Source organism: Acomys minous (assembly GCF_964271855.1).
Source record: "Acomys minous genome assembly, chromosome: 4".
Classification (NCBI taxonomy): Eukaryota; Metazoa; Chordata; class Mammalia; order Rodentia; family Muridae; genus Acomys; species Acomys minous.
The window spans coordinates 86,958,642-86,972,326 of NC_140486.1; the positions used below are offsets into that span (position 1 = coordinate 86,958,642).

The 13,685-nt window shown below is 45.5% G+C and overlaps 1 protein-coding gene across 1 annotated transcript in view; it reads left to right on the forward strand.

Annotated features, from left to right (window-relative positions):
• Nucleotides 1–1,135: 1,135 nt before the first annotated feature.
• The window catches only part of BMPR2 (bone morphogenetic protein receptor type 2), a 127,405-nt gene continuing 114,855 nt past the window's right edge, over nt 1,136–13,685 (forward strand). The window contains exon 1 of the mRNA XM_084778672.1: nt 1,136–2,168. Within this exon, the coding sequence (XP_084634798.1) occupies nt 2,093–2,168 (76 nt within the window). The 5' untranslated portion in view covers nt 1,136–2,092. The remainder of the gene's footprint in view (nt 2,169–13,685) is intronic.

Below are 13,685 nucleotides of genomic sequence, written 5' to 3' on the forward strand. Positions count from 1 at the left end.
AGGTTTAATTGGTCCTAGGAAACTCTCGGTTCGTTGAGTGAGGGAGATAGGACCCCACTCCAGACTTGGAGGCAACAGCTCTGCGCCACAGTGCCCCTTACCCAGGCTCTGCAAAGCCCCTCAGGCCCGCAGCCTTTGTGGAAAAAAAAAAAAAAAAAAACCTCCCCGGGAGCCGTGCAGGCGCAGGAGACGCGCATGCACAGCAGGCAGGCGTGTGCAATTTTAAGTTTTTTTCTCGCCAGGTTTACATCCTCGTAATTGCTCAGCAGCCTTGTCATTTAAGAAGGCCCCCGGGATGGCTGCTCGAGGAAAGCCCGACCCCGACTAGCGCACACACGTCAGTTTCGCGGTCTTCACGACCCAGGCTGAGGCTTTTGTTTGCACTGCGAGGGGAGGGGAAGCCGACGGCGGGCCCCCCGCCCGGGTGTCAGCTTCTGGGTCGGGATCCTCAGGGAAACCGAGGAACGAGCGCCCACCGCCGCAAACAACAGCGGCAAGACGCCTTCGAGGCTTTCCGCCCACACTCCCGGGTAGCCTTTGCCTGCGTTAAACAAAAGATGCGGCCGCCCTTTCTTACACGTTCGCACAGATCGCCGCACCATCCACGTGCGGAAGGTACGCGTGAGTGAGGAGACCGACCCACGCTGCCCTACCCTACCGGCGGCCCCTCCCTGGCCCGGGCGGCTCCGGCGAGACACGCCGCGCCGGGGGCCTCGCTCTATGGCTTGCCTGGGAGTGAGAGGGGCGGGGCCGGGCGGGGCCGCGTGCGCGCAGGCGCAGTGCGGCTCTCTGCCGCCGCCGCCGCCGCCGCCGCCGCCGCCGCCGCCGCCCTCGCTGCACCACAGGCCCGAGACAGACAGGGGTCGGGTAGAGAGCCGGAGACTGCGAGGAGGAGGCGGCGGCGGAGGCGGGGCGACTCCGGTGACCGGGAGCGCCTCAGACTGGCAGCTGCGGCGACTCCCCCCTTTGTGTCTGGTCTGCTCCGAGCCACTGGAGGTGCTGCTTCCCGGAGGGGGCGCGGGGCGTTTCGCAAGCTCCGCTGCCCACCCCTTCCTAGGCCACCTACGTCCGTCTTCCCGCCGCCCCCCGCCCTCGGCCCGCGACGCCCGAGCTCCGCCCGGAGCCCAGAGCTGCGGAGAACGAGGCGGCGGTGGCGGCGGCGGCGGCTTCTTCTTCTTCTTCTTCTTCTTCCTCGGAGGGGGGCTGTGATTCGCTCGCACAAGCCATCGACGGGAGAAGACCGGGAGCTTTCACGGTGGAATTTACTCCAGGCGAGAGCGAGCGGCTAGGGTAGCCGAGATCGCCAGCCCGGGCAGCTCCGCACCTCCCCGCGTGTAGCGCGCCGGGGCTAGCTAGCCGGGCCGCCGCCACGCTCCCCTCCCCCGCGCCGGGAGGCCCACAGCCTGCGCGACCCTCGCTCGCGCGATTGTTCCGAGGAAGCCCCGTGGGCTCGCCCATGGAGGCAGGCACATTTTTCGACCCAGTCGGCTCAAAGGATTTGTTGACGTCGAGATCCGAGTGAAGGAAGCGACGAAGCGAAACTTTAAAAGAGATCCTTACTGTCCTCCCGAGTCCGGGAGTGATGCGGCTCGGGCGGCCCGGCGCCGCTGCCTGCCCCGCTGCGCCCTTCCCGGTGGTCGGCAACTTGTTCTGATCCTCAGTGTCCCCGCCCTCCACCTCACCCCCCTCACCCCCGGCTCACTGGATATGTTTTCTCCCAGACCTGGATATTTTTTTGATATCGTGAAACTACGAGGGAAATAATTGCAGGGATTTCTTCTGGGCTCCCTGCTTCTTCTTCACACCCCCCACCCCTACGGACATGCCTTCAATTTGGGGAGCCGAGGCACCCCGTCCTAGGCGAATCAAGCCCCCCAGCCACGAGGGAGCGAAATGAAGGGAAATTCTGCAGTGGAATGAGAGCTCTACAGCTAGGTCCTCACATCTGCCATTTGTCCTTTCAAACTGCATTGTAATCCGGGCAGGATAAATCAGACGGAGAGACCGAGCAGCCTCCTGGCCGGATTTCTCCACCCGAATTTACTTTCCAGATCTCTTTTCTTTGCCTTCCTGCTTCTTGGCTGGCTCAGGGATGACTTCCTCGCTGCAGCGGCCCTGTCGGGTGCCCTGGCTGCTATGGGCCGTCCTGCTGGTCGGCACTACGGCTGGTGAGTAGTGCTGGGTGGCGAGTCCCAGCTCCTACCCTAGAGGGTGGCCAGGGCGGGAGCCTGCGGAGGCCGAGGCCTGCGCTCGCCCTTTGCAACGTGTGCGCTCGGATCCCGGCGGAGGAACCAGCCAGGGAAATCACCTTCAGTGTTTGCGTGTAGTTTCCCGTCCCTACTCCGGTATTCCCTGACCCCTCCCCCACGGGGGGAAAAAGACGTATTGGGTGTGGTATCTTGACATTTTTAGCTGTGAGGTAATGCAAGGATTAAAAATAATATTTTAATCCACTAGTGAACTGTCTATTAGACGATTTTGGAGACAGCGCTGGTAGTTGTTTTCTTTTCTTTTCTTTTTTTCTTTTTTTTCTGGAAAGAAGCAGATTTGGTTTGCAGTAAAAAGCACAACTAAACACTGGCTTGATTAAACCGTATCTTTACGTTTAGATCACTCTTTGGGAATCCACGTTACTTTTCATTATCTAAAAGTGTTATCTGGTGAGTGGAATAAATGTTGAGGCAGCCAGAGTGTGAGTGAGAATCTTGATACGTCGTCGTATAATACTGTTTGTTGCCATCATCATTAATAATGGTTTGCTTCCAAGAATCTTAACTATTCTCTGTCTTTTCATCCTGGACATTCGTAATTTGTGTCCTTTTGGAATTACTGCTGGGAACAGACGTGTTTTGATAACTTTTCTATTAGTCATTTGGCGTCTGTTGGTTTTCCTGTCATTGAGACAACTTTGACCTCACATCAGACTTCGAGGAGATTTGACTCCTGAAAGTTCTTTGACATTTTACTAACGTGTGAACGGAAATGGTACTCCCCTTTCCTTTGGCCATTTCCTTTTTAATTCTCAGTCGCCTTGAGGGGAAAAAAAAAACAACAACAAAAACCCAACCCACTTTCTCAATGCAGTTATTTTCAAGCAACAGCTTTTTGTGATTTGCTTTTAGAAAATTTCAGGAATGAATTCTTAAATTAGTCACAGGAAGTTTAAAAATGAGTAGACAAAGTAATGGCTTTCCAATTTTTAAAAAAGTAATTTTCACATTCAGTAATTTTTTTATTGCTGTATTAGACACAGAGATTACTTGCTTTATTTACATTTTAAAGGTTTGTCCTAGGAAAATATTGAAAGAAAACTTGAAGTTTCCTTTTGTGAATTTGATACTCTTGCCTAGTGTTGGATAATATTTAGTAAATTATATTTTTGGTGGTGAGCCTAGCCTTTAATGTCTGACCTATCTCTCAAGCCCATTATATCTAGTATTTTTAATGGTAAATTTATGTAGTGTTAAAAATCATTGGAAAATCTGATTTGATTACATCTTGAGATTTGACATTTTAATGTTTAATTATCTCAATTCTTTTTGAAGCAAAATTGAACAAATTTTCTCTAAATTTCTTTGTTAGCTGTTTAAATTCTCTAACCACAAGTCATGTGGTTCCTGTAAAATATGAAAAGAGTAAAAATGGTCTTGACACGTAAGCAGTCATTCTGCAAGCAGAAATCCAAGAACATTTCATTTTTTAAAATTTTCTTCACCTTTTTAGAATGTAGTTTCTCATTTATAATATTGTGCTCACCATTTTGTGACCAGACTGATAAAAAATCAGAGAAAAATATCATTGATTTCAAAATAGTTTTTATTTGGTAAATGAATTTTGTCCTCTTTTAAAAAGGATTGTATTTAAAGAATTTTCGTCCAAAAGTGATTTTAGTCTTCTTTCCCCATGGTATATAGTCCCAGATGATGGCATCTTTGAAGCTGGATTTCAGCGTTGTGATAGTGTTTACTGAAAACCTGCTGTGCACCAAGATATAGTAAAAGAGTTCTGCATATATTTTCTCCTCTGAGCCTCCTGACAATTCTGTGTTGTAGCTTTTTATTATTATTATTAATCCCCTTTTACATACAGTGAGGGAGAGAGAGTGTTAACTCATCACACAGTAAATTGTGGAGCCAGGATTATAGGCTGCATCCTTATCTACCTCCTTAGTGCTAGGAGCAGCCGCAGAGCCAGCAGCAACTTCCTCTTCCTGTGGTGGAACATGAGATAGAGTAATGCCTTTACCCGATCAGATCACCTTTGAAAGGAAGCTTGGACATTGATAAAATAACGACACAGGTATCTATCATGCACTGCTATGGTTCTAAAAATGTACAAACTTTGTCAAACAGGTGGATCTCTGAGTTCCAGGTCAGCCTGGTCTACCTAAGAGAGATTGAAGACAGCCAGGGCTACTTAGAGAAACCCTGTAGCAGGAAAAAGAAATAACTGAAAGAAAGAAAACTTTGTCGGAGATTGGATTGGCTAGTGCAGCTTCCTTAAGTACAAAGTAACTAAGGAGGTCTGTGTAGACTTGGGATATACCGATGGAGCCATGGTAACTGGGAGGTGCCGCTAATGTAGTTGAATAGAAAAAAAGATATTGCAAGACTAAGAGATATTATGACATCTTTTGGGGTCCTAGATGTTATCCTTGGTGGTGTTTTAAGGCAGTGTATCTTGCAACTCTTTGTAGACTAGGTTGGATTCAGGCTCTTGGCAATTCTGCCTCTGCCTCTCCGAGTGCTGGGATTAAAGGTGTGAGGCACCATGCCCTGAGAATCATCTGTTTAGCATTCTTGAGTAGTTAGTGAATTTGGTCAAGTAACTGCAAGTTTAATAATCTTCATTTGTGTTTCTCAGTTTGGACACTACAACAGTTACCTGAGGTTGTTGATAAAATGGGTATTATTTTCTCTGTAGTTATACTGAATTTTTGGGGGCGGTGGGTAGTTTTTTACCCCCGCAGAGTTTTAAAAGAGATGCATGCTTCATATAATCAGTGCTGATTGAATCTAAGTATAGTGACTACTCACCTTTATTTTTGCTTTTTGAGACATGGCCTTGAATTCATAGAGATGTGCCTGCCTCTGCCTCTCTAGTGCTGGGTGCCAACCACACCTGAGTGACTGCTCACCTTCTGCTACAAATAATTTGCAGCCACAGAATTGTCATTATCATGTAGCAGTTGCTTACTTTGTTTCATTTGTCTCTTTGTTTCATGTGTCTCTTGTGAGAGAGAGTAATGCCTTCCTCCCAAGTAAGAGCCACGTCAAGGCAGTAACAGATGGCAAGCTAAACCCACCGGCTTATTTCCAGACTCTGTTCCTCTAGGGTTCCATTGGCCTGTCACATCATACTGCCACAGAAAAGACAAGATGAGCAGGGCGTGGTGGTGCACGCCTTTAGTCCCAGCACTTGGGAGGCAGAGGCAGGTAGATCTCTGTGAGTTCGAGGCCAGCCTGGTCTGCAGTGCAAGTCCAGGACAGCCAGAGCTACACAGAGAAACCTTGTCTGGAAAAACCTTAAAAAAAAAAAATAAAAGAGAAGACAAGATGTATGAAGTGGTACATTTTGCACATAAGGAGGGCACATCTAACATATGAGTGCATAGAATAACTGCAGAGGAGTTTAGAATTCAAAACCCCATTCTACTCCAGAGGATTGGGAGGGCAGGTGGTGCCGGGAGGGTGTTTCTCTTACAAGTTGAATAAGCCTTTCTTGCAGTATTAGTGTTGGTGGTGTCTGTGAAATGTAAAGTCTCCCAGTATTCCAGAATGAGAGGCAGGTGGATCTCTGTGAGTTCAAGGCCAGCCAGGTCTAAAGAGCAAGCTCCAGGTCAGCCAAGGCTCCACAGAAAAACCCTGTTCCCCCCGCCCACCAAGAAAAATGAATTAGTATCTTTTGTTTCATAATGTTAAGGATGAAACTTAGGGCTTCCTGCATAGCAGGCAGATATGCTTATCACTGAGGTATATTCCCAAGTCTCTTATTTTGAAATTGCTTTGTAGTCTGACATCTTACTATTTACATAGAGGATGTTTAAGGAAACTTAGTGCATGGATTATGAAAGGGAATCGGAGGGAGGCAGAGGCAGGGGGATCTCTTGAGTTGGAGGCCAGTCTGGTCTACAGAGTGAGTTCCAGGACAGCCAGGGCTACACAGGGAAACCCTGTCTTGGGGGCGGGGTAAGGAACTGGAGGGCTGGAGAGGTGGCTTAGAGGTTTTGAGCACTTGCTGCTCTTTTTTTTGGGGGGGGGGTTTGAGACAGGGTCTCTCTGTGTAGCCTTGGCTGTCCTGGACTCACTTTGTAGACCAGGCTGGCCTCGAACTCACAGCCATCCGCCTGCCACTGCCTCCCAAGTGCTGGGATTAAAGGCGTGCGCCACCACGCCCGGCTTTGAGCACTTGCTGCTCTTGCACAGAACCTGGTTTGGTTCCCAGCACCCACACCCACATGGCAGCCCAGAACCATCTATAACTCCAGTTCCAGAGGCTCTGACCTCTTCTTCTGGCCTTTGCAGGTACTGGGCATGCATATGGTGCACTTAACATACATGTAAGCAAAGTATTTGTACACATGGAAGGAAGCCTGGCATGGTGGCGTACGCACTCCTTTAATCCCAGCGCTCACTAGGCAGAGGCAGTCATATCTCTGTAAGGTGGAGGCCATCCTTCCTGGTCTACAAAGCAAGTCCAGGACAGCTCTGTCTGTCTGTCTGTCTGTCTCTCAGTGCGTGTGTGTGTGTGTGTGTGTGTGTGTGTGTGTGTGTGTGTGTGTGTGTGTGTGTGTTCCTGGGGATCAGACCCAGAATCTTGAGTGTGTTAGGGAAGTACTCTTTTGGGCATTTTATTTTCTTCGTACTTCTGCCAAACCCAAAACTTGTTAGTAGAAAGACATGTGTGTGTGTGTGTGTGTGTGTGTGTGTGTGTGTGTGTGTGTGTTTAAAAATGACTTTTAATTTAGTTAGCATAGAAAACAATGCCCTCATCGTGGCACTGTCATACATATATGTCTTTTATTTTCTTGCCTATTTATATATTGTGTGTGCTTGTGAGTGTGGGTGCACATGTAGAGATGAAGTACATCTTTTCAGGGTGGGTTCTGTCCTCCCACTTTGTTATTTCTGATGGTGTTATTGTGACCCATGGGGGCCTCCTGCTTGTTCTCTTGTCCCTGTGTCCTGTTATAATGGAGTGCTGAGACTACAGATGGAGCCACCACAACTAAGACAAGGTGTATCTGTGTAGTGTTGGCTGTCCTGGAACTCACTCTGCAGAGTAGGCTGGCCTTGAACTCTTGGAGATCTGCTTGCTTCTGGCTCTGTAGTGCTGGATCAAAGGTATGGCCATCACTCCCCCCCCCCCCAACCTCCCCTCTCCCAACCTCCCCCCCCCCTTTTTTTTGTTTTTCGAGACAGAGTTTCTCTGTGTTAGTTAGCCTTGGGTGTCCTGGACTCGCTTTGTAGACCAGGCTGGCCTCGAACTCACAGGGACCGGCCTGCCTCTGCCTCCTGAGTGCTGGGATTAAAGGCGTGGGCCACCATGCCCAGCTTTGTTTTTTGTTTTTTGGGTTTTTTTTATTTGTTTGTTTTTTGGTTTTTTGAGACAGAGTTTCTCTGTGTAACAGCTCTAGCTGTCTTGGAACTCTCTCTGTAGACCAAGCTGGCCTCGAACTCACAGAGATCCTCCTGCCTCTGCCTCCCAAGTGCTGGGTTTAAAGGTGTGTGCCATCACCGCCCGGCTCTGTTTGTTGTTTTTTTTTTAATATAGGTTCTAGGGATAGAATTTAGGTTATCAAGGTAACATAGCAAGTACTTTTACTCACTGAGCCATTTAATGGCCTTTAAGTGGTTTTAAGTTTCTATGATAATTGTTGATGAAGTATAAAAGGATTAGTGCCAAACTAAATTAGATAAGATTGTTTTGGTTTTAGTTATGGAGTCCTTACACCCCAGCCCATTGATCTGTTACATGTGTTACCTTTCTATCCACAGAATAAGAACTGTATTTGATGTCTGATGGAAAAAACACAATGGCTGGAGATCTAGAAATTCACTTATATCTTTTGTAATATATAGAGGGACTTCCTATATACTACTACATAGTCCCTTTACAGTTAAATTCTTTAGTTTTTGAGATGAGGTCTCATGGTAAGGCACAGGCTGGCGTAAAACTTGAGAACTTCTTGCCTCAGTCTTCCAAGCTCTGCGATTATAGACATATACCATGCTTGGCTTTAAAACCTGGGTCTGAGTAATTTAGTCTTTAGTCCTTTCCAAATGCAGTGACGATGACTTTGCGTACTACAGACCTTATTTATTTGAGACAAGGTCTCCCGTCGTTTGGCTGGCTTTGAACTTGTTACAGAGCTGAAGCTGGCCAGGTACTGAGATTACAAGATAGACTTGTTTTAAAAAACATTTTCCTTTTTGATCTGTGAAGTGAATATGATCAGAATACGTACAGCTTATGGATATTTGTATGGAATTAGAAACAGGCTGGTAATAAGTTAACAGGAATTTAAAAATTACTTGTTTTTTGTTTATGGTTTTGTTAGTTTGTTTGTTTGTTGGCGTGTATGTCTGTTTGTCATGTGTACCTGTTGCCTGCAGAAGCTACAGTAGGGAGTTAGGTGCTCTGGAACTAGAGTGAGAAGTTGTGAGTCACCCACCACATACGTGCTGGAAGAGCAGCCAGTGGCTTTCTTTTCTTTCTTCTTTTTTTTCTTTTCGAGACAGGGTTTCTCTGTGTAGCCTTGGTTGTCTTTGTAGCCAGTGACTTTAAATGCTGAGCTATCTCTCTAGCTCTGATAGAAAGGATATTATTCTTTTCAAAGTAAGCAGGTATTTTACTGGTATTATCAAATAATTTATCACTGAATTTGCTTGATATAATTTTAGTATAAGATATATTAAAATGAGAGCATGAATTTAATCTCTATAGAATGAGTGCTATGTAATCTGAAAAGAAATTCATTAGGTAAATAATCTGACCCTCGGAGAAAAGTCATCAGAGAATGAAAAATGACCAGTGTACTTTAAAAAAAAAAAATCTCAGTTCTTTTACATTTTAATCGTCATTTGTTTATCACTTAGGCTGTATGGATTGAATGACTTCTAGTAATTATTTTTTTTTCTTCTCCACACGCCCTCTTTCTTCTCCCCAGAGACAGGGCTTCTCTGTTTTAGCCTTGGCTGTCCTGTAACTAACTCTGTAGGCCAGGCTGGCTTCATAACGCACAGAGGTCTGCCTGCGTCTGCCTCCTAAGTTCTGGGATTAAAGGTGTGAGCCACCTTTAAGACTTGGATAGAAAAATTTAGGACCAAACTGTTAGTCTATAACATGTATGCTCATTTTTGTAATTAGCATAGTGCTTGACAAAAAGTGTTGACCCCTTTACAGTTTCTGCATGGCTAGAGTGGCCAGGAGGGGAGGTAGGGGAGCATTAGTGTATGTAGGAGCTTGGTGGGGGTGGGGAGGAGGAGAGAGCTGAAGCATCTGCTTAGCAAACATATGCTCCCCATTTGTAGTTATTTTGTAAATCTTAAAGGATGATACAAAGAAAAGATGACCTGCCCATGCTCAGTGATGCATCTCATGATGGTGAGCTAGAGGCTAGAGTGCATGCTATTTAAAGCAAGGGTAGGGAGGTGCTTAGAATTTTGAAATTTCTCCCTGCTACTTATCTTCTTTAATTTCTCTGGGTGTCTTTTTGCTCTTCTTAATTCTCTCTTTAAAATACTGCCCCTCCTCCTCCCCCCTTCCCCACCCCTCCCCCATCTAGCTATAAAGAACAGTGAAAACTTCCTGGCTCCCTAGCCTAAACTTCTTCCTTTCTGCCCATTCTTAGCGCAGAGGCCGCCAGATTGATTGACTGACTTTCTTCAGCTTTTTTTTTTTAAAGTTAGCAGCTTGCTCTGTAACCTAGCTGGCTTGACTTTTGCTTGGTAGCCCTGTCTGGCCTCTGACTTGTGGCAGTCTTCCTGTCCCTCAGCCTTTCTAATGCCAGGACACCCAGCTAGCAATGGCTTTCTAATTCCCAAATGTAGCCAGATTTCAGCCTCTTGACTTAATTCTCCCGAGCTCTTCTCCTCGCCGCCGTCTCCCCTCTTTGCTATTCCTCTCCTAGGCTTTAATTATCTTTGAAAGTAAATGATGCCTAAGTGAACTGGACGTTCTGGGTTCCTGTCAGTGTTCCTGCGAGTTGTTTACTTTGGGCAGATTCCGCGCTTTTGGCCTCCCAATCTGTATCCTCATTTGTGAATGGAGGGGGCAGGCCAGGATGCCACTCTACTTATGCAGTCTTTTTGCCTATTGAATAAGAAAAGCCAGCGGTCCACTTTGAATGAAATATATATATTCATATATCATATATATGAATATATATTCATATGCTACATAATTAAGCCACTTAAAATATATAATTTAGTGTGTTTATTATAATATGTAATAGTATGTATAATTCTTATAATATGTAAGAATTGCCTTTTTTGGGGGGGGCGATTTTTGAGACAGGGCTTCTCTGTGTAGCCTTGCCTATCCTAGACCATGCTGGCCTCAAACTCATAGAGATCCTCCTGCCTCTGCCTCCCGAGTGCTGGGATTATAGGCCAGGGCCAACATTTTGAGTGTTTTCAAAGGTACATATTCCCTATGTAAATTAGATGTAGCAGTACATGCCTTTAATCCTAGCAGGAAGGTAAATCTGCCAGTTTGAGAGAGTTCTGTGTAGAGAGACCCTATCTCACAAAACAAACAAATTACACCATGATATTTGTACAGCCAAAACCTTTTCATCACCTTATACACAAACTTTAAAATCCTTAAAGCCCCAGCACACAGGGAGGCAGAGGCAAGTAGATCTCTGTGAGTTTGAGGCCAGCCTGGTCTACAAAGTGAGTCTAGGACAGTCAGGGCTACACAGAGAAACCCTGTCTTGAAACAACAACAACAACAAAAATCTTTAAAGTTGGGGCTGGAGAGATGGCTCAGTGGTTAAGAGCGCCGCCTGCTCTTCCAGAGGTCCTGAGTTCAATTCCCAGCAACCACATGGTGACTCACAACCATCTATAATGTGATCTGATACCCTCTTCTGCAGATAAAGCACTCATATGCAATAAATAAAATAAATAAATCTTTTAAAAACTCTTTAAAGCAATAGCCCCTATTCCTTCCTCCTTCTAGGCCTTCAGCCTACAGGGAACTGGGGTTTAAGTGCATGCTGCCTTGTCCAGTCCTAGTATTCTGACTGATTGGCTATTTTCATTCTGTAAGGCAGAGAAAATAACTAATTAATTTTACTTTGTAGCACACATATTTTTGAGGAAGTTTGTTTGTTTTTCGTTTTTTGATATAGGATTTCTCTGTGTAGCCTTAGCTGTCCTGGGCTTGCTTTGTAGACCAGGCCGGCCTCAAACTCACAGAGATCCACCTGATTCTGCCTCCCCAAGTACTGGGATTACAGGCGTGGACCACTGCTCCCAGCTTTTGAGGAAAAATTTGATTGTTATTATATCTTAACCTATCAGTAAAGCTGCCAGAATAACTTAAATGCTTTAAAATATTTATTTTAAATATATTTTAATATTTATTAAATACATAATATTTGAATATTTGAAACTATTTACATTATTTTTATTCTTTGAAATTTTTGTAGAGTGTTTGGTCATATTCATCTCCTCCTCCTTTCTCCAGTTCCTCCCAAACCCATCTCCACTGCTCTGCTCCCTCCATCACACATGCTTTTGCCCAGCGTTTGCCCCCTCCCCCGCCCCTCCCCCTCCCATCTTGTCCCCTCCCCCTTCCTCTTTGGGCCCTGGTTGTAGTGTTCATCTGTAACTGTGTGTTGTGTGTGGGATCATGCAGCGGAGCCTCACTCTGAATGAACACCGACTCTGCCTGCCCCAGGAGCCGTAACTGTCCATAGCTCTTCAGTTATGGTTGGGGACTCATGGAACCGTCACCCTCTGTGCGAGGGTGTGGACTGGCTCGATCCTGCGTGGGTCTGAAGTAGACAGCCACAGCTGCTTGTGAGTCCATGGGCACAGAGGTCCTGTCGTGCCCCCCTGGCCTCTGGGCTCTGGCAGCCTTTCTTCTCCCCTCTCTTCTGCAGTTACTCCTGCAGGGTGTGTGTGACCTAGATGTCTCATTTGTGGCCGAGATCTCCGTGGCAATTTTTGCACCCTGGCCAGTTGTGAGTTTCTTGGTTAGCCACTTTTCACTTTACAAAGGAGCCTCTCTGATTAGAGCTAAGAACTGCACTAGTCTGTGGATAGAGAGATGCAAATTAAGGGCAGGTTTTCTGTTTTTGTTTTTGTTTTGTTTTGTTTTTTAAACAAGCAGGTAATTTTTCCTTAATGAAATAAACTGAAAAGACTTTTATTAGGGCATATGTAAAAATGATTTTTAATCAACATACTTGTCTTGAATCAACTATTATGTATGTTTTAGGAATTTCTTTTGTGCTGTCTGGTTACAGTTTAGATGACATTTGGTATGTGGGCATCTCTGTCTAGTAAATTTGTTTCCTATGTTTTGATTTCCCATTTCATAATTGTACTAGATGACAGGATAAAGCAGTCTCTACTTTTAATTAGGGGGAAAAAAGATTTAGCTGGCTGTGGTGGCGCACGCCTTTAATCCCAGCACTCAGGGAGGCAGAGGCAGGCTGATCTCTGTGAGTTCGAAGCCAGCCTGGTCTACAAGGGGAGTCCAGGACAGCCAGGGCTACACAGAAAAACCCTGTATTGAAAACATTTAAAAAAAAAAAAAAGGTACTTGGGAGACAGAGGCAGGTGGATCTCTGTGAGTTCGAGGCCAGCCAGGTCTATAAAGTGAGTCCAGGCCCGCCAGAACTATAAGAGAAACCCTGTCTCAAAAATAAAAATAAATAAATAAATAAAATATTTTTTCAAAGCCTCTGAGAAGGAATTATATTACCTTTTGCCATAACATGGTATTTCGTGGTATTAGGGATCACAACCCAGGGCCCTGTGTACACCAGGCAAGTGTTTTACTATTGAGTTGTATTCCAGCCTGGAAAGAATTTTTGAATACAAATTTGTCACTGAAAATGAAGAGAAAGCTACTGTCCTTTAAATCTTATTTAACTTTTTCTATGTCCACTGTTGTACATTTTTTTCCTTTCGGTTTACTCTTTGGTTATTGCTCTCTCTGTGTATGTTTTTATGTCTATAATTGGAGGTTTTGTTATTGTCTTGTTTCCCTCTTCTTTTGGAGATAGGCATTATAAATACTCATTTATATTAAAACATACAGGTTAGAACATCCTTTGAGTAGTACATCTAATGGGCCCGGAAGGAATTGCGTTAAGTATAGGGTGTTGCCAGGGAGTTACACATCTTTAACAGGGAAGACTACCGTCTGGAAGGATGAAGGGAAACATGTGTTTACTTAGCCCTGTTCCTGAAAGGCACGACTCAGCATTGTTCTGCTTAGCATGTACAGGAGTCGGAAGGCTGCCTCTGGGCCAGCTGAGGCAGCTGCTTCTTAAGCAACTAGCAGAGTGAGAACTACCATATCATTTTGACATTGTGTGTGTGTGTGTGTGTGTGTGTGTGTGTGTGTGTGTGTGTGTGTATGCATGCATGGCTGCATGCACATGGAGCTCACAGGACAACTTGGAGACATTGGTCCCCTACTTCCATCACATGGGGCCTTGG